The sequence below is a fragment of the Trichosurus vulpecula genome, chromosome 1 (genome assembly GCF_011100635.1).
Source record: "Trichosurus vulpecula isolate mTriVul1 chromosome 1, mTriVul1.pri, whole genome shotgun sequence".
NCBI classification, from domain to species: domain Eukaryota; kingdom Metazoa; phylum Chordata; class Mammalia; order Diprotodontia; family Phalangeridae; genus Trichosurus; species Trichosurus vulpecula.
In genome coordinates this window covers 416824949-416847080 of record NC_050573.1, presented here as the reverse complement: position 1 = coordinate 416847080, position 22132 = coordinate 416824949, and the positions used below count along the sequence as shown (strand labels likewise).

The following is a 22132-nucleotide window of genomic DNA, read 5'->3' as shown; positions in this document are numbered from 1 at the left end:
GATATCTATAAGTAGAGGCTGGACAATCACCTGTCAGGAATATTCTTTTCTCATGATTTACACTTGACAGTCATGGAGGTCCTTTCCAACTCTCAAGTTTTTAAATTCTGTGAATAATTTTGTTATAGAATGATAAGATTTAAAACTAGAAAGACTTGTAAGGAATATGTAGTCCAAGGGTTCTTATTAGCATGTGAACTTGTATTTGTTTTTTTTATAATTAATAATTATTTCAATATAATAGATTTTCTTTGTAATCCTATATATTTTATTTTATGCATCCCAAAACATTTTTCCTAAAAAAGGCTTTGATATTGCCAAAGGGGTACAAAGCAGAGGAAAGGTTAAGAATTCCTGACCCAGTACAATGCCATCACTTCACAGGTGGGAAAATATCGATAATGTACAATATTGATATTTATTAACCTGAATTGGCATAAAGGTAAAAGCCAAACAGAAACATAAAGATAAGATTTAAATTAATTTCAAATCATATTTCAGACAGATAGAAAGGTTTAACAGCTATTTAAGATCTGTATACAGGAAACAAGAATTGCGGTGAAATAATGACTTCTCCAAAGTATAAAAAAAATATTTCTCCCACAGAACAGGCCATTGACTACGAAGATGAAAAATTTTTAATGTTTTTTGAGGGTCAGAAAGCTCATGAAACATATTGTATGCAAAATGTATTCAATAAATTTATTTGCTGAATTTAATCTAATTTATATTCACAACATTTGTAAAATGGGAGAAATAGTACCATCCCAAAGTTTATAAACTAAGCAAAGCAAATTCAAGCTTCATATACAGGAACACAAGAACATCACAGACCTAACCACAAATGGCACTCACCTCTATAGGTCTTGATTCTAAGGTCAACTCAAAAGTTACATCTGACTACTAAATACTCACTGTTTTTATACAAAATTAACATGGGATCACAATCTACATAAAATTAAAACCACATTTTAGTTTATGTCTATATATCATATGTATGTACATATAATTTTAATTCATCAGTTTTAAATTTGTTTAAACTAATAAAATCAAGCTCATAGGGACTGAACTAGAACTACAATTTACAGAAGACTTAAGACATAATATACCAAGCGCAAGATCCTAAGTATTCATTATTTAAATGTTCAATGTTATGCTTCAGGAACTTTAATATGTATGAATGTACACTTCTAGAATTCTGCTTTAAATATTTTAGGTACCTTTTCCTGCCCAAAGGTGAGCAATATAAGGCTAAAGAACAAACAGAAGGAGAGTAATCAAGAAACATACCCATTTATTCTATAACAGTAATTCAAAAATACAATGAAAAGCAGGTTTATGCTATGACACATTTTCACCAGAAGTCTTGGAAGCCTCACAACAATTATGCCATTGTAGAAAATAAGCATAAATATCAGGTTGCATCTAAAGTAACGGACCACACATCAAAAAATTTTATAAGTGATTGTTGCCAAAATTCTAATCTGCTACTCATTAACAGAAGAATGTTGTGCATTTGTTTCTAGTTGTAATCTAACCTTTATGCATATGCAGAAATGAGGTAGTATACAGTAACAATGACTTTGCATGGTTCTTCAAACTTTATTTCTTTAGCAAAAAGGAAAACCTAATACATCTGATTTTTTAAAGTATTGGAAAATATACTGCAATTTCATTAAATGGGAGTATAAACAAGAGAATTAAAAAATATTACATTTATAAAAAAAACCAAAATCAATTACCTATTGCAACTTGACTACAATATAACCACTATGATCCAGGCCTTTCACAATTTCACATTTGTTGCTTAATATTTGTGTATGTGACTGCATATGTGCTTTAATGCACAGATTATCTTCTTGTGGCTTACGAATGTTTCTGTTTAAAGCATACTATGAATCTGGAAGTTAAAATTTATTTTTCTTTCCTCAAGGAGTACAGAATACCATCCTGAAAGCTTATTGTGCAGAAATAACCTGAAGGCAGAATCACAGTATGTTGTAAAAAAAAAACAACAAAAAAAAACCCTTACCAATTTTTCATCAACTGTGATGAGTTGCGTGTCTTGAGCTTGGTCCTTTGCCAGCCACCATGTGGAAGTGCTCAGTGACCTGCAGTGTAAGACTTGAAGTTAAAAAATGATTCATGCAACGAGAAAATAAAGGCAGACAAATCTTACATAAACAAGTTACTTTAACAATATCCGTCTTGTGAAAAAAAAAATGAAAGAGGGAGAGATGAGGGCACAAAAATCCTTTTTCTCCCCAATTAGTTCTGTCTGCTGAGTTTTTGGCAGGCTCCCACTTAACAGTTCACAACAGGCTGAACTTTATGTCAGCCTACAGGCTCTGTGTCACACAGAGAGACTGCCAGTGGCAAGGACTGTACTACTCTATGTGAATGTACAGTAGCTAGTTTGTCACGAACAGACAGAAAATACAAAGCTGAAGTAACTATTCTGGAACTCTGATCCCTAAATGATGGCATCAGAAGGAAAAAATCTTAAGTATATTCTTAATAGTGTAAAGTACAATTGTATAGTTTAATAATGGGATATTAAAACTGAAAAATTTTCATCATAATTAAAAACCAAAGATAATCCAACTAGGTGTGACCTTCATAATTATTTTAATCTAACAATTACTTTAACTACTTTGGTTCAAAAATTCAGTTGTTAAAAATTCAGAAATAGAAAATTTACCAACAAATGGAATTGAGACAAAATGTGTATTCTTCAAAGAAGAACCATTATTTTAACATAACTTCTAATCCTAAACAAATGATATACTTGTAAAATGTTAAACAGCTAATTATCAACTGTTTCCAATGGGTGAGGGAAATTTTTCAATATTTTAAAAAGGTACAGTTTTTTAAAAAATATAGCTCCTTTATATTCGTATTCTTCTTCAAAAGGAAGTTCTTAAAACTGAGACTATTTCAAGTACACTTTATAGTTTCTATTAGCGAGGTGCCGTGGATATTTGGCTAGTAACAGTTAATTTCTAATACAATTTCCCAGACTCTTTTAATTCTAGTGCCTTCCTTCTCTTACTTATTTATGCTGTATACTGCTTGTTTATTTATAACTGTTAATTGTTGTTTGCTCTACTAAATTGCAAACTCCTTGATAGTAGGACTTTTTTTGCTCCTTTTGGTATGCCCAGCTTTTGACACATAGTAGGTGCTTAATAATGTTTAGGCACTGACTGACTTTAACAATTCACAATTCCTTTCAGAAAACAAAATGAGTGTAGGTATATAAAATTATTGTAGGTATATAAAATGACTATTTAACATGTCAAACAAAACACTCAGTAAATTTGTACCAGAAAACATTACTTACATATACATGTATATACACACACATAATTATTTGTAATACTATAAGAGATATTAAACAGTATTAGATACTGTCTAAAATTCAACTTTCAATAAATATATGACCTACTTTAAGGAAATTCATGTTACAAAAATATAAATTCAGATGTGATTACTGATAATGCAAAATAATTGTTTCACTTACAAACATGTACAAAAATTTGAAAGTGATTCTGTCTCAAATTAGGATGGTATAATTTAGTAATGTTATCTATGATTTCATCATAAGTATCCAACATGAAAACTATCACATCAGACAAGTTACAAACTAGGCCTCAATTTTCTTCATCTGTATATCTGAAGGAGACAAATCCCATGACCAATGTAGTCTCTTCTATTTCTAAAATCTTATTTCTAAAACCTAACCTAGGAAGCAGCCATCACTTTGGAAAATTTCCTCCTTAAGTATTTACACACATACAAATTTTAAGGATAAATAACCTAAAAGTCTAATATATGCTACATTGTGAGTGAAACTAATTTTTAAAATAAAGTCTTTAGTATAAGTAAAGACATCAGAATACTAAAATATCATTTGCTCGTGGGAGCAGGGGACATCCAATTATCCACAGCCTCCCCAATTTGGTAGTATAGATTCATCCATCAGAGAACTTTAGAATTGGAAGCAACTTCACCATCCATCTAAGTACAGCCCATAACAGAAAAAGAATCCTTTTTTACAACAAAGCCAGGAACTGGGCATCCAAACTTTACTGAAGACTTCCAGTGAGGGAAAACTAACGTAGCATATTTCTATTTCAGAGAAACTCCAATTGTTAGCAATTAGAAATTTATTCTGAGTTTCCCTCTTTGCAAATTCTACCCATTACTCTTAGTTCTGCCCTCTGGTATCAAGCAAAAACAAGATTAAGCCCTCTCCCATGTGAAAGCCTTCAAAAAATGTTAAAACATAAAATATTAAAGGTAGATGGAACCACAGAACACAAAATGTCAGAGCTGGAAGGCAATGAGGAGGGAAGCAAACAAAAATCAAGAAAAGGTATTTTAACCAAGTGTATATAGGGTAGGGAAAGAGATTAGAACTGGGGTTTCAGGGCCTAATAAGGAAGAAGCTTCTACCAAGGCAAGAAACCTTCTTAGAAACTTTCAGTCTTAGAGACTGAGATATTGAGGTAAAGTGACTTGCCCAAGGGTACTAAGTCAGCACATGGCAGAGGCGGGACTAAATCCCATGTCTTTTTAACTACAATGCCAGCTCTTTTTATCCATTTTGCTACACTGTCTCTTGACTGAGCATATAAATTAATAAAACTGGTTTAATGGCAAATATTTATTTATAGAAGGGAGGAAGCAACTCTTGTTAAGTGATGATGGAGACACAAAATTCAGAACAGATAGGAAGTTACAATATTAGTAAATTTAATTTTTGAAAGAATTCAACTAAAAACTGAAATTAATCAACATGATTTTTTTCTTTTTGGAAAACAGAGTGGATCAAAAATCTGTACTCTTCAGGACTATTCAATATGGTCACTTTGGATTCCACAAATGGTAGATTAGATTTAAACCATCAGGAAGACACAATTTAAATGAATTCTACAAAAGTGTAGGGTTTTTTTTCCCCAACAAAACATTCAAAGTATTTATTCATTTAACTGAGTGTTCCATTTTAGAAATGATATTTTATATATAGATAGATTTAGTTTATATTATTTCTTAGCTACACAGGAAACTGAACCTTGAGTTGGTTATTTTATTTAAAAAGATACCTTTTAGATCTAGTTCTATTTTCTTACGATTAGATAATTTGGAAAGCATTGGCAGTTGAAATATCTCCAGTTTGGGGGCATTAATTCATTCATTAGCTTGGTCAATGGACTCACCAACATAGGAAATTCTAAGTGTAGCAACTCCTCCTACCAACGCACATTGGTAACTCGTTTCTTACTTGCACTCTCGAGAGCTGGTAAGGGCACTGAGAGGTTATGACCAACCCAAGGTCGGTCACACAGTTTGGATACTGAAGAAGCATGACATACTGAGTTTGTCTATGGGACATTCATTTCAAGATGTACAACAGGCAGTTGGAGATTCAAGAATGGATGCCAGGAAAGAGGTTAGGGCTGGATAAATAAATCTGAGAATCATAAGCAGAGAGATGCTAATTGAATCCATGGGAGCTACAGAGATCACCAAATGAAATATTTTGTAGAGAGGACAGGAGGGCCCAGGCAATAGTCTTAAAAGACACCCACAGGTAGCACATATAACCTGGGTGAAGATCCAATAAAGGAGAAGAAGTCAGACAGAAAAAGGAGAACCAGGAATGAGCAGTATCTTAAAAATCTAAAGAAAAGAGAGTATGAAGGAAAAGAGGGCAATCAACGAGCCAAAGTCTGCAGAGGGGTCAAAAAGAAGAAGACTTGACACTTAAGAGATCATCAACAATTTTGGAAAGAGTAGTTTTGGCTGAATGATGAGGCTGGATGTGGGATTGCAAGAGAGTAAGAAGAGAGTGGGAGTAAAGGAAGAAGAGACAAGGATTTTAGATGGTCTTCTTGATGAGTTTAACCACAACAGGGTAGAGAGACAGAGGAAGCTAGCTAATGGGATGGGTCAAATGAGGGTTTTCTAAGTATGAGGGAGACATGGGAATATTTTTAGGGAGTAGGTAAGCAGACAGGAAGGGATGAAGATTAGTGAAAGAGTGGAGATGATAGAGGGGACCATCTGTTGAAGAAGATGGGACGGAATGGCATCACTATGTAACTGTAAAAAGGTTTGCCTTGGCAAGGAGAAAGGCCACCTCTTCAAATGAGACAGGTTTGAAGAAGGAAATAGAGAAGAAAGGATTTGAGTAATGTGAGATGAGGAAGGAAAAAGAGGAAGCTCTCTGCAAATGGCCCCAATAGTTTCTCAGTTTTGTTTGTTTGTTTCCCCAGAGTTGTAGTTCTCAGCTGAGAAGGTGGGGAAAGGAGGAGCTATGACATTAGAGAGGAATGAAATGGTTTAGAAAGGCCACTGTGGTAAGGGAAACAGAGAATCAATTAGAGAGGTATAAAAGGACTGCCTTGCTGAATTGAGGCCCCAATTAAGAAGACGTAACATAAATCTGTAGAGCAATCAGTCAGCATTGTTTTGTGATTTTTTCCAGCGTCAGTCAGTAACACTCAGGAGCAAAGATACTGGGAGAGATCGAAGGCCATGGCTTGGCAGTGGAAGTCAGTAATAGGGAAAGATGGCTAAGGACTACAGAGTAATGGAGAGTGTAGAATTGACCTGGATCAACAAAAGATCAGACGAAGTAGAGAGGAAAGTATAGCCAGTGCAAGGGTGATGTCCTGGGAAAAAACTGGGGCGAAAGGATTGGAGGTCACAGCAAGGATGAAGAGCAGGACTAGGGAGTTACAAGACAAAGGGAAAAAATGGAATGATAGAAGATTATGATGAGATAAAGAAATTCAAGAGTTTAAGAATATGAAGCAGAACGCTTGTGGATGATGGTCGAGGGTATGACTATCTCTCTGTGTAGGTAAGTTGGGGTGGGAAAACGGGTCATGGAAAATTAATAAACTGAGGAACTGAGAGAATGGGTTGCAATAGTTTCCAATGATGAGTGGTATACGAGAAGTAAAAGCAAAGCCAGCATCAAAATTTTGTAGATGTGGAAAAGGAAGTAAGTTGGTCATGTAGCAGGAATAAAAAGATCTTTAAAAATGAGAATAAGGGGTCCCAGTGAAGAGCACTGCCATAGCAGAAGAAATATAAGTAATGGGAGACAGGGAATACACAACGGGTTTAACCTGGAGGGAAGCTATCCACAGGTCAACTATTTCCTCTGAGAAAGTATGCTTCCATGGAGAACATGACGCCTCCTGAGGAGGGAAACTGAAACTCCTGAGGACAAGAGGCACCCAAAAAAGTAGGAGGGAATGGGGACAGAGAAGAGATTGCCAAGTAAATGGGAAAGAAAATGGCTATGAGGAGGATGGGGAGGGAAGCATATGATTTAGGATATGAGAAGTGTCCTTTTATTTTGTCTTTGTATTACTCAGCACAGTGCCTTATTCCATGGAGCTGAAATCAGGCAGGGCAGCACATGCAAAGTGGAGTGATCTGAGAGAACACAGTTATCCCTTCCACATTGCAACTTTCTCCACTGTGGTTTTGATATATCATAGGTCAGCATAAAAAATTAAATGGGAATTTTGGGGAAGTTTTGAGGAAGCTGCAAACATGCAAAGGCCAGCAGACAACAGAAAAAGTTTAGAAACTCGGCACTGCATAAAATCATATGCATAGTACTGTACAATATCAACATGTTTATCGTTTAATACCAAAATAATTCAGACTTTTTCTCTGGTACAAAGGGAGGGCCAAAATATTTTACACAGATTTTCCAGACTGCAGGAACCCTGTACTCCTAACCCCCACAATGTGGAAGGGATAACTGTACCCTTCTACCCTCTATAAAGGAAGGCCTTAGGAGGAGTTTGGAATTTAGGGTTTAGAACACCCATTATGGACACTGGGAAACTAAATAGATTCCAGAGGAACAGAATATTTGTCTTGTTGAAGTGAGGATCCAGCTGAGATAAGACACCAGAAATTAGTAGGTGGCCCAATCAGCAGGGTTTCATGATGTCCTCCAGTTCCATTCAGCAGCATGTGGGCTTGGCAAGACATGAATAGCAATAGGACAAAAGGACAAGGGGATTAAGGGTGACAGTCAAGATAGAGAAGGAAGGTGAGAATGCAGAAGTGATAATCTGCAACAGAACTGAAGGGTGGAAGGAAAGGGACAGCCACAATGAGAATGAGGTAAAAACATGGAGCGACTGAATGGCATAGAGAACTATGGAATGAGAAAATATTATGATTAGATAAAGCAATTTCAAAGTTCATGAACATTAAACACTCTTGGGACTTCTGGGTTATGTGAACAAAAAGATGGAAGACTAGACATTTCCTCTTAAACTTCTCCAAAACGGAAATCATATGCCAAAGATAAAGCAACTTCAGCTATCTCCATAATCTTGGGCACCTAGAATCAAAAAAGGTTTTAAAAAAAGTGAAATGGCATTCACTGATGCTGAGCTTAACTAGCACCTCCCTTAACTCCTACACCATCAGGATCCAGGCTACACTAGCAAACCCAAGGACCCAAAACACTGGCTTGCAACAAATCCCAATCCAACCCTTCCCCCAACCCCATTCCAGTGCTTTGTGGAGACCCTGGCTCCAGGTTCTAAAAGTTTGCTCAGGCAGCAAAAACCAGCCAGTGCTATGGCAGCCCTTCAGGAACAAACAATGGCTAGACGTCATGACATATAGTTAGTGCTACAGCAGACAACTCTACAACATCAGTGCTGCAAAGCTCCTAATTGCCAGTGCTAGGCCAGAGAACTGAAGAACAGAGGGAATGGGATAAGACACCAGGACAGGACACCTCCCCTAAGAAGCTCTGTGTAGCACTCCACTAAGTCTGAGGAAAAAAAACATGACATCCAACTGGGATCAGTTCTGTCCACCTGAAATTCATGGAAGGAGGTGGAGACATCTGGAAATCTGGACACCAAGAAAAGCACCATCAGAGGGGAAAGAGTAAAAAAAAGAGAACAGGGGAAATTGGGTTTGGGGGGAACTATAATCATTGAAGATCTCAGGAACAAGAAAACTCAAAGACCTTGAACATAAGCAGATAAATCAACAGAGAAAACATTTAAAATGGGAGGAAATATGGTGTCTAGGGCTAGTGAGTTCAGGGATCTACTGATAAACACTGCAAAATAAAGGAAAATGATCCAACACTGGATGAGACAGAAGACCCTTTGGAATTTGAGAAGAACACAGAACCACAATATACTGTTCCTAAGAGGTTCAAAAGAAAAATGAGAATAATGAGAGCAAAATTTATGGCCTACATGGCAAAAATAGTGGGAAAAACAGGAAAATTGGAATTTGCAATGGCAAGTCTCACCAAAGAACAAAAGGGAGAAAAATAGATTGGGAATGCAAATAGAAATGAAGGAAAATCTAGAAGAAGAAAAAGCAAAATACAATGACATTAAAGGAAAATATTTTCCCTATGAATGCAAACCATAGGCATCTTGAAGACAAAATGCAAAGGCACAACTTAAGGCTAAGTATCTCAGAAGAACATAAAAGGACAAAAACCCTTAACACTATAACACAGAAAACAAAAAAGAATTGCTCAGAACTTCTGAACATAGAAAGTGTTTAGAAAACCTTTCAAGAAAAAACTCAAGACTGAAAACCCCAAGACACATAGTGGCTGATTTTAACAATTCAATTCAGAAACAACATGTTTTACACATTATCAGGAGAAAGATTTACAAATATAAAGGAAGAGAAATTCAAATAATCCAAGACAACTCTGCACCTACTAGAAAATGAAAAATAGAATGAAACTTTTACAAAAAAACTGACCATGTACCAGGACACAGATATTAAAAAACAAATCTAAAAAGATAGAAATAGTTAATATTCTTTATGGACCACAACGCAATAAAAACAGAAATTGGCCTAGGGACTAGAAATAATACAAATCCGAATGGAGACTTAACTATGAAATTCCAAATAATGAATGATGAGTCAAAGAACAAGTATAGAAATGATCACTATGTAAAAGGAAAATGATAACAATAAAACAATATAACAAAATTTCTGGGATACAGCTAAAGCAGTCACCAGGAAAAATGAAAAACCATATCCTTACAAATATGCATTAACAAAATAGTAAAGCAGAAGATCAATGAGCTGAATGTGCATGTAAAAAAATCATAAAAGTCAACCAATAAAACCAAAATAAACCAACAGGATCAAAATTGAGTAACATTTGATAGCATGAATCTCAACGGAAGAGACACTGTTTACTAAAAGTGGCTTGACAGTGAATCGGAAAGATAATTTTTTAAAAAAGTGGGAAGGAAGGAGGACTTACTGTATCAGATCATCAGAACTATTTGATTATTTGGTACTCATTAGAAGACAAAGGTCAGCCAGTGGAAAAAAAACAATATATAGTAGCCAAAAAAAAAAAAAAAGTACACAATATACAGTAGCAAACAAGCAACAGCATAATCTTGGATAATGCAAAGATCCCAACTACTGGAATAAGCTTACTGACAAAAACCTAGAAATATCTGAAATTAGTCTGGCAAAAATTAGACACATGCTAACATCTCACAACAAATATCAATATCAGCTTCAAATGGATACATGATACCTAGAAAAGGTTACATCATAAATAAACTAGAGAAATAAGGAATATAACACTTTTGACAGTATGGATAGAAGAAAAGTTTACAACCAAACAAATGACAGAGAGGCTCTCAGAAGATGAAATGTATAATTTTGATCACATAAAATAAGGTTTTGTACAAACCAATCCAAATGCAGCACAGATTAGAAGAGAAGGAGCCAAGATGGCAAAGAGAGAGGAAGTATTAGAGTCTAGCATTTCCCCCTCCCCCATCTCTTTGACAAAGATCTAGAGAATGAACCTGACTGAATTCTGATTGGGAAAGACAGAAAGTCACAGTGAGTCGCTTTTTTCCAGCTGAGGGTGGCTTAGGGAGACAGAGCATTCTGCATACAATATGGTAGGGGTCTGGCCGGGAGAGGCAGTGGTGGTGGGGAGCACTCCACACACAGGGACTGAAAGAGAGCTGAGACCAGCCATAGTCTCAAACCCATCACCCAGTGCTAGGTAACAGATACGGGAAGGAGAGGAGTGGTTATAAACTTCTGCCCTAGGAACAAGTTCTAGAAAGGAAATGGTAGCTGTGTGCCTCTGATCCCTGGAGCATCCCGGACAAAAGGGGTGTTGGCAGTCCAGATACTCTGAACTCACATCTTACAGCAGGATAATAGTGACTGAGTCAGCATCAGTCAGCTGAAACTCCCAACCAGACATAAGCCTGGATCAGGAACTTGCAGATGTCAGATTAGGAGGGCAGTTAACAGACCTCTCCCTGGATCATACCACTTCAGAAGCACTGAAAGCTTATGGGACCTTAGCCAGAACTGTGAAAGCAGCAGAAAGGCACAGTAAGACAAAAGCTCAGGCCAGATAAGCCCTCTTCTTTTCCCCCAACAGAAGTGTGGAGAGCCCAACATTAACATAAAGTCCCAAATCAAGAAACAGGCTGGAATAATGAGCAAATGAAGAAAGAACCTGATCACATGATGAACTATTACGGTGAAAGGGAAACGTAAAATACAAAGAGAATGACTCAAAAATATCTACAAGCAAAGCCTCAAAATAAAATGCAGCTGGAACACAAGTCCAATAAGAATTACAAGAAGAGTTGAGGAAGAAATTAAAAAAAAATAAAAAAACAGAGCAGTAGAGAAAAAAAAGTGAAACGACGCAAGGCAAGAGGAGAAAGATATGAAAAAAGAATTAAGAGCTTGGAAAGAGGTATAAAATTTTACAGAAGAAAATAACTCCTTAAAAATTAGAACTGGCCAAATGCAAGCCAATGACTCCACAAGAAATCAAGATATAATAAAACAAAGCCAAAAGGCCAAAAAAATTTAGAATATGTGAAACATCTCACAGGAAAAACAAATGACCTGGAAAACAGATTGAGAAGAGATAATTTAAGAATCACTTAACTACCCAAAAGCCATGAACAACAACAAAAAAACAACCTAGACATCATGTTTCAATAACTCATAAAAGAAAACTGACCAGACATCTTAGAACCAGAGTGCAAAGTAAAAACTGAAAGAATCCAGCCGTCACCTCCTGAAAGAAATCCCAAAATGAAAACTTCCAAGAATATTATAGTCCAAATCCAAAATTTCCTGGCAAAGGAAAAAATTTTGTAAGCAGAAAAAAAAATAAAGTATCAAGGAACCACAATCAGGATCACACAAGATATAGCAGTCATTACAAAAAAGAAGTAGAGAACTTCCATGATATTCCAGAAGGCAAAACATCTAGGCCAGGGGTGGGAAACCTGTGGACTCCAGGCCACATGTGGCTCTCCAGGTCCTGAAGTGAGGCCCTTTGATTGGATCCAGACTTCACAGAACAAATCCCCTTAATAAATGAATTTGTTTTGTAAAACTTGGACTCAGTCAAAAGGCTACACTCAAGGACCTAGAAGGTCACATGTGGTCTAGGCCACAGGTTCCCCACCCCGATAGGCTTCAATCAAGAACAATCTACCCAGAAAAAAAAAATTATAATCCTATGGGGGAAAATGTACATTTGACAAAACAGAGGACTTCCTAGCATTTCAGATAAAATCATAAGGGACTAAAAAAGGTTAAAGTTACATTTTTTATATGAAGAGATCATTATCATCACCAGCAGTCACAGAGGGAGTCTAATTAAGATAGAGGGCCTAGGAGTAATTCTGTTGTGTTTGTATGACCTGAAAAGAAGAATGGAAAGGGTGGGGAAGAAGAACACACTGGGAGAAGAGTAAATACAGTGCTAAGAAGACTTAGAAACAGCACAGTGCCTGGCAAATGGTAGGCACTTAATAAATCTTTGTAGACTGAATTAGAAGAGAGAAGAGAAAGGAAGAATGGGGAAAGATATCTCACATAAAGAGGGGTTTATTCAACAAGAAGGGGGCAACTGTGGGCAAAAGGATGACATTTAAATCTCACTCTTATCAGAAATGGTTAGAGGAGGAAAGAAAATACACACAGTTGGGTATAAGGACACATTTCATCCAATCATCCAATAAGGAAAGAGGAAGGAAAGGAGTTACAGGGAAAGGGAAATAAGAGGAAAGGTAGATTAAGGAATTAATCAGAAACAATATTCTGAAGCAAAACTCTAAACAAAGGAGCAGGGGGAAAAGTGAGGCTAAGTAAAAGAGAACAGAAAAATAAAGAAAATACAGAACAATCTGAACCATGTATGTAAATGGAATGAAGACAGCTCTAAAAATGAAGATAAAAGAACAAATTATAAAAATAAACAATAATTTTCATTAAAAATAATAACTTCAATGAGACAACACACCAAAATTTGTAGGATATAGCCAAAATGGTAATCAGGAGAAAATTCATATCACTAAACTTGTACATCAATAAAAGAGATAAAGAGTAAATCAATGAATTGGATATACAACTAAGAAAATGAGAAAACCAACATCTTAAATCCTCCCTATTAAACACCAAAATACAACTCCTGACAATCAAAGAAGAGATTAACAAATTTTTTTAAAAAATTAAACACTGAATTAATAAAATTAGTATTTTTTGAGAAAAAAACTCAACAAAATAGATAGGTCATTAGCTAATTTGATTAAGAAAAAAGAAAACCAAATTTACAAGTATAAAAAAATGAGAAAGGTGAATTCACAACCAATGAAGATGAAACAAAAGCAATTTTAGGAACTTTATTTCTCAATCATATGACAATAAAATTGACAAGCTAAATGAAAGAGATGAATATTTAGAAATAAATAAATTTCCTGGTTGTTAGAATAAAACTAGAATATTTAAATTACCCTATTTTAGAAAAAGAAATTGAACAAGCCATAAATGAACTTCCTAAAAAATCCCACCCCAGGACCAGATGGATATACAAGTGTATTCTACCAAATATTTAAAGAATGATTAATTCCAATACCACAGAAACTATTTTTTTTAAATAGGTAAAGAAATCCTCACAAATTTCTTCTGAGACACAAACATTGTCTACACACACAGACATACACACACACCCCACAAGGAGTCAAAACAGAAAAAGAAAATGACAAACTAATTTCTCTAATAAACACTGATGCAAAAAATTTTAAAGAAAATATTAGTAGGGAGACTATAGCAATATATCACAAAAATCAGACACACTATGATCAAGTTGGATTTATATCAGGAATGTAAGATGGGTTAAGTATTAGGAAAACTATAAGTATAACTGATCACATTAATAAAAAAAACTAGCAAAAATCATGAGTAGTACTTGAAGAGATGCAGAAAAAGCTTCTTACAAAATACAATAATTATTCCTGTTAAAAAATGCTAGAAAGAAAATAAGTGGAATTTTCTGTTAAATTATAAGTAGTATCTATCTAAAACCAAGAGCAAACATTATCTGTAATGGGGAAAAGTTAGAAGTTCTTCCAGTATGATCCAGGGTAAAGCAAGAATGTCTATTATCACCATTACTATTCAATAGTATTCTAAAAATGTTAGCCATAACAATAAGACAATAAAAAGAAACTGAAGAAATAAGCATAACCAAAAAAAAAACTATCTCTTGAAAATTAACTAAATAACTAATTAAAAACATTAACAACTTCTACAAAGTTGCTGGGTATAAAATAAATACACACATACCATACCTATTTTTGTATGTTACCATTAAAATCTAGCAAGATAAGGAGAATCTGTTTAAAATAACCACAGACAACATAAAACATTTAGCAGTCTACATTACTATGCATACACTATATGAACAAAATTACAAAACACTTTTCACACAGAGACAAATAAAAAAACTGGAGAAATATTAATTGCTCGTGGGTAGGATGAGCTAATATAATGAAAATTACAATACTGCCTAAATTAATTTACTTATTCAGTGCCATACCAATCAAACTACCAAAAACTACTTTATAAAGCTAGAAAAAGTAGTAACAAAATTCATCTGGACAAACAAAAGTCAAGAATATCAAAGGAATCAATGGGGGGAAAATGAGAAAGAAGGGGGCCTGACAATACTAGATCTCAGACTATATTACAAAGCTGTAATCATCGAAATATTCTGGCACTGGGTAAGAGATGGAGAGGTTGCTGATAAGGCACACAATATACAGAAGCAAATGAGCACAGCTACTGGGGCAGAAGCTCACTATCCCACAAAAAAACTGAGGGAAAAACAGGAAAGTAGTCTAACAGAAACTAGATATAGGCCGACATTTCTTACTGTATACCAAGATAAGTTCAAAATAGGAACATGATTTAAAGAGTGACAATAAGCAAATTAATGGAATGTGGACCAAATTACCTCTCAGAATTTAGAGGAAAAGTTACTTGTCAAACAAAAGAGTTTCACATAAATATGATAAAATGAATAATTTTTGGTTATATAGAATTAAAAAAGTTTTTACACAAACCAAAGGAACTAAAATTAAAAGTAAAATGGGAAAGTGAGAAGAAAATCTTTGCATTAAGTTCCTCTAGCAAAGGCATCATTTTAAGATATATAGGAAATTGAGCAAAACTTACAATAGGAGCCATTCCCCAATTGAAAAATGGTCAAGGGATATGAATAGGCAGTTTTCAAAAGAATGTAAGCTATCAAAGCAATATGAAGAAATGTTCTAAATCAATGATAGTTAGAGAAATGCAAACTAAAAGGGCTCTGGGGTACCACCTCATACCCATCATATTGGTTAAGACAAAAAAAATAGGAAAATGACAAATGCTAGAAGAACTCTGGGAAAACAGGTTTATTAAAGCACTGTTGGTAGAGCTGTGGACTTGCTCAATCATTCTGGAAAACAATTTGGAACTATAGGCCCCCAAAACAATTAAACCGTACATACACATGGACCCAGCAATACAACTACTACCTCAAAACCCAATGGTATCAAAGAAAGAGGAAAAGGACCCATATGTACACAAATATTTATAATAGCTCTTTTTGCAGTGGCATCCCATCAACTGGGGAATGGCTGAATAAACTCTGGTATGTAAATGTGAGGGCATGCTATTGTTATTCCTTCCACATTGCAACTTTCCCCATTGCAATTTCAATATATCACGGATGGGCATAAAAAAATTAAATGGGAATTTTTGTTAAGTTTTGCAAAAGCCACAGAGACACTTGAAGGTTAGCATAAGACACAGAGCCTGTTGCAAAATACTTAACCCAAATTTTACAATAAGGTACTGTAAACACCACATAAAAGAAAAAACTCAGACTTCTTCTCTAGTATAAAGGGAGAATTTTACATAGATTTTCCAGATTGCAAGGGGACCTAACACCTAGATTTAAAAAGGGTAACTGCACTGTGCTGTAAGAAATTAAGGGAGGAAGAAGAAAAGGATTCTGGGAAGATGGCAGAGTAGATCAAAAAACTTTTGGCTCTCCAAATTTCCTCCAAAAAAAAAAAAAGGCAGAACATCACCTCAGAGCTGCAGAAGTAAACACAGGGTATAGCAATTGTCCTCCTAAGACAGTTTGTGGAGACTCCAAGAATGACCAGACTTCCAGGGACAGAAGTTTGGCCAAAGTAAAATGCAAACACCTCCAGGCCAACTCTGCAAAATCAACAAACAATCAGCCCTGGGGGTAGCTGGGTAGAGAGAAAAGCTTCAGCCCTTGAAACTTTTATTTATCTCTCAGACTGCAAGGGGATCTGAGGCTGAGTAGGAAAAGACTTGAAGGACCTTCAACTGTCAAGGGACACCAAGCACTGCTGTGCTAACCAGACTCGTCCAGGGCTATCCCTGTGGGGAGGAGCTAGCACACACCTGGTAAATGCAGTAACAGAGGAGAAGGGATCCTGTTGGCTGTGGGCACTTGCAGGAGAGCAGAGTACCTGGTTTCAGTTGGGGGTAGTTTGCAGCCACCTGAGGGGCTGTAGGAAGCGAGATCATTTGCCGGACAGTGCAGCTGGGGGCCCCTGCCTTAGGAGTGGAGAAGAGAGCCCAAAGCTGGGTCCTGAGACAGACTTGAAAAAACAAGTAAGAAGGACTTGAGGCTTGGGGCAACTTGATTATACTAATAGCTGCTAAAAACAAAATAAAAAAAATAAAAATAAGTAATCAAAGGAGAAAGAAGCCAACCATAGATTGTTACTATGGGTTTAGAGAAGATCTGGGTTCATATTCAGAGGAAGATAGTGGAGCTAAAAAAAACTTTTCAATGAAGAAAACAAATGGTCCCAAGTACAAAAAGACTTCTTGGAAGAATTTTACAAGGACTTTAAAAATCAAATAAGAAAGATCAAGGAAAAATTAGAAGAAAAAAAAGAAAAATCTGAGAAAAATCAAGAAAATTACGAAAAGAAAGTCAACTAACTAGAAATAGGGAATCAAAAACTTAAGGAAGAAAACAATTATTTGAAAACTAGAATTCGGCAAGGGGAAGATAATGACATTCTAAGACACCAAGAAATCATAAGACAAAATAAAATAAAAAGAGTGAAAAAATAGAAGAGAAAGTAAAACATCTTATCAGAAAAACAACTGGTCTGGAGAGCAGATTGAGGAGAAATAATATAAGAATTGTCAGACTACTTGAAAATTACAATGAAAAAGAATATACAACATTACAAGAAATTATCAAAGAAAATTACCCTGAAGTTCTAGAACAAGTAGGGAAAGAAGAAATAGAAATAATCCACTGGATCACCACCTGAAAGAGATCCCAGGAGGAAAACTTACAGGAATATCATAGTCAAGTTTCAAAACTCCCAGGTTAAGGAAAAAATACTGGAAGCAACAAGAAAAAAAAACAATTTAAATATCATGTAAATAAGGATTACACAAGACCTAGCAGCTACTACATTGAAGGACCACAGGTCTTGGAATACTATATTTCATAGAGCAAAAAAGCTGGGATACAACCAATGGTAACTTACCCAGCAAAGTTAAATATAATTCTGAATTTTTTTTTTTAAAAAAGGACGTTTAATGAACTCAAAGGTTTTTGTGACAAAACCCCCTAAACTTAAGGGAAAATTTGACATATAACATCCAGAAGAAAAAAAAAGGTAAACATTGAAGACCAATTATATGGAACTCAATAAGGTCTAAGTGCTTACTTTGTATATATGAAAATAATCAGCAGCACTCTTATGATTATCATCATTATTTACATATATAGTTTGAAAGAAAAGCATGGCCTAAGCTGAGTATAATGGGGTGGAACTAAAAAAATAAAACTGTATAGGGAGAGAAAGGAGTAATTATCTCATACAAATGAGGCATAAAAGGAAAAAGTGATACAGAAGAAGCTAGTAAGGAGAGGGGAAGTAGTGTTGGAACCTTACACTCACTGGGAATGGGTTAAAAAAGGAACATATATATCTAGAAGGGTATAAAAGTCTTCCAAATTCAGAAAGAAATAAGAGGGCAAGGGGATAGAGTGGGGGGGGGTGGGGTAGAGAGGGGAAGGATAAGGGAGGAACTCGTAGAGGAGTAGGTAGGTTAAGGAACAGGAAAGCAAGATGGTGAGTAGAATTAAAGCAAAGGAGTGAGAAGGGATAGGGAAAATAGAGTGAGAAGGATAGGAAAAATAGGAAGGAGGGAAATACACAACAAATAATTGTTGCTTAGAATGTGAATGGCGCTAATTCACCCATAAAACAGAAAGAGATGTAGATTAAAAATTTGAAATCAACAATATGTTGCTTTCAGGAAACATTATAAAAATGAGTGATATACACAAAGACAAAATAAAGGACAGGAGTAGAATTTAGTACGTAAAAAAAGTGGAGATAGTAATCTTGATCTCAGACAAAGTTAAAGTTCAATTTAGAGATTTAATCAAAAATGAAAAACAGAGAAACTATACTATGTGTCAGCAATATTTGTCTTAGATTATTTAAAATACCTAGACAGTATAAAATATGGGAGTATATACCTGCCCAAACAGATACAAGAACTATATGAATATAAACATAAGATACTTTTTATACAAATAAACTCAGATATAAATAACTGAAGTAATATTTACTATTCATGGGTAAAGTCAACATGATTTTTTAAATGGCAATTTTACCTAACTAATCTATTTATTCATTGTCATCCCAATTAAATTACTAAAAGATTATTTTATGGAGTCAGAAAAAATAGTATAAAGTTCACTTAGAAGAATCAAAGGTCAGGAACTTCAAAGAAACCAAGGGAAAAACACATAAAGGAAGTAGAATCAGCAGTATGAGACCTTAAACTATCTTATAAGGTGAGAGCATCACTGAAGTGTAAAAATGTTCTTGTATAAGTAAAACCTATGTAGCTAAGAACAGAAGGAATACAGAAAACTAGGAAAAAACTTTCATAGACATTCTCTCAGATAGAATGTGATTGGGTTGGACTATTACTGTGGTGTAGGAAAGGATGAGCTGGTTGATTTAGAAAAACATGGAAAGACTTGGACTTACGAAGGAAGATGCCATCCACCCTCAGAGAAACAGATGATAGGAGGAAATAAGCATAGTACGGTCTTACATATATATATGTGTATGAGTGTATATGTGTGTGTATATGTGTGTATATATGTGTGTGTATATATATATACACATACATGTTTGTTTATAGATATCTATGTATATGTATATATAGCCACACTTAATTATAGCCTTCCCTGGTGGGGGAAGAGGGGAGATAAAGTAAAAAGTGCACAGCAGAGAACAAAAGAAAACCAACAAGGAAGCAAAGAAAAGCTGGGCAGCTTTGAAAACAATGGGTGGTATTTATTATGGAGGTTTTCTTGAAATGCAAATTTATTGTTTTATGTTGAATCCTCTCTTGTGGTCTGCTTCCCACTAGTAATGTTTTTTTTTTCCCTTTTCTCATTTTGTATTTAAGTTTAAAAAAAATTACAGAGAGAGAGAGAGAGAGAAATTAAGGGGATGGTTTCAGAAAAACCTGGCAAGATTTGTATAAACTGATGCAAAGTGAAGTGAGAAGAACCACTATAAAAATTTATACAATAACAACTCTATGGTAAAGATAACCAATTTTGAAAGACTTGGTAATTCTGATTTGCACAATGACCAACCATAATCCCAAAGAACTCAAAACACACTACTCACTTCTAAACAGAGAGCTGACAGATTCAGAGTATTTACTGAAGCATATTTCCCCTTTTTTCTTTTTGGACATGGCTAATGCAGGAACTTGTTTTGTATGACTATATATATTCATATCAGGTTTTGTTTTTGTTGTTTCCTCAATGAATGGAGAGGGGGATGGAGAGAACTGAAAATCAAATAAAATCAAATTAAAAAATAAAAATAGAAGGGAAAAGTTACTGGGGAAATCACTGTAGCAAGTTTCACTGTTGTGAAGGTCTCATTTCAGATAAGTGTGTGTAAGTAACTCACTTGAATTTATAAGTATAAGCTATGAGGTTATAAAAATCTGCAATAGAGAGAAACTGAGCCACAAAGTTCTGAGCATGATCAATTTATTAGCAAGGCTAGCAATTGCTAATAAATGGGATCCACGGCCCCTCTAATAGCCAAGGATGGCACTCGACAGCCAAAAAAGCTCTTTTTTTATATAGTTAAAAAAACAAGCTATATGGAGTACCAAAAACAGTGCTGTGATGAAAACTAAACTCATTGGCATATAGCAGAGCTAAAGGGTTGGTTTAAATCTGGCCTGACTCACAAGAGGGGATCTCCAGGACCCATGGCAATGGGGAAAACACAGAGTTGACTAACATCCTCTGGATGTCAAGCATCGCCTACAATAGAGTGGTCCCATGTTAGCAAAAGAACTTATGACCAAGTCAACTTATCTTCCCTTTCCCCTTTCTGCTCTTCTGAAGTGACACTGATTGAATCCAGGGTATAAGCCATAGGGATAAGAAAGTTAAACTCTTACAAACTCTACTACCAAGGCCTATACAATCAAATCTAAATTTGATCCACAAATATTGATTTCAATGATTAGATATAATTTTCAATAAATAATACAAAATAAAATAGAGTGCCAATTTTCAATTTCACAGTTATTCTCTAATTGACAAATGTTCAAAGAATTTAAACAGGTAGTTCTTAAGGGAATAAATCCAAGTTAACTATAGCTATATGAAAATAGATTGCAAATTACTAATAATTAGAGAAATGCAAATTAAGGAAAACCTGAGGTTCCATCTCATACCTATCAGATTGTCAAGGTTGATTAAAAAAAAATGACAATTGTTGGAGGGGCTGTGAGAAAACAGGCACACATTGATGGAGCTATGAATTATTCTAGTCATTCCAGAAAACACCTTGGAACAATGCTCCAAAAGCCAGTAAGTTGTGGGTCTCCTTTGACTCAGTGACATCACTACTATTTCTATAACCCAACGGATCAAAGAAAGAGGGAAAGGTCCTATACGTACAAAAATATTTATAGCAGCTCATTCATGGATTTTTATGTAAGTGCTTTTCTTCGTTATAAGGGAGAGCTCATTTTTTAAATGAGGAGATGGGTGCATGTGAAAGGGAAGAATAATGTCTAGAAATGACTACAATAAACAAAATAAAATCTCTGGAAAGAAAAACATCATATATGTGTATACATACATACATATATTTAAGTATAAGTATGTATACATAAGTATTTATACATTTCTTAGAGAAAGAGAGTCTAACATAATTACTGACATTTATAATGACAGCCTTGAGGCACTTGAGATCCTGAATGAAAATTTAAATTATGTCTGCTGTACTATAGTAAGGCATAAACAAATAGAAATATCTTATTCCCTAAGTATTTCACTCAATCAGTTTTATCATGTTGTAAATGGCAGAGATGAGAGAGACAAAATTCAACAAGTATTTTTATGAAAATTCAGGGTGAACCTTGGGGAAATTGGTTTTAGCAATTATGGACAAATGCAGTTTTATTTTCTTTTATTCAGATTTATAATCAATTCTAAATGTTGCCTGGGAAAGGAATTATAATGTTTGACAGATATTATTAAACTAGTAGTCATCTAACTAGTACTTTATCCTAACAGCATGGGACAGTGGAAAGAACACTAGAACTGAAAAGAACTCTGTAATTAAGAGACCTGGCTCAAAGTCCAACTCTGGCTCTTACTTCCTTTGTGATCGATCTTAGG

General features: G+C 35.0%; 1 protein-coding gene across 1 annotated transcript in view; it reads right to left on the bottom strand.

Moving 5' to 3' along the window:
- The window catches only part of NDUFS4 (NADH:ubiquinone oxidoreductase subunit S4), a 119031-nt gene that overhangs the window by 72017 nt on the left and 24882 nt on the right, over positions 1–22132 (bottom strand). The window contains exon 2 of the mRNA XM_036760614.1: positions 2033–2111. Coding sequence (XP_036616509.1) covers positions 2033–2111 — 79 coding nt within the window. The remainder of the gene's footprint in view (positions 1–2032; positions 2112–22132) is intronic.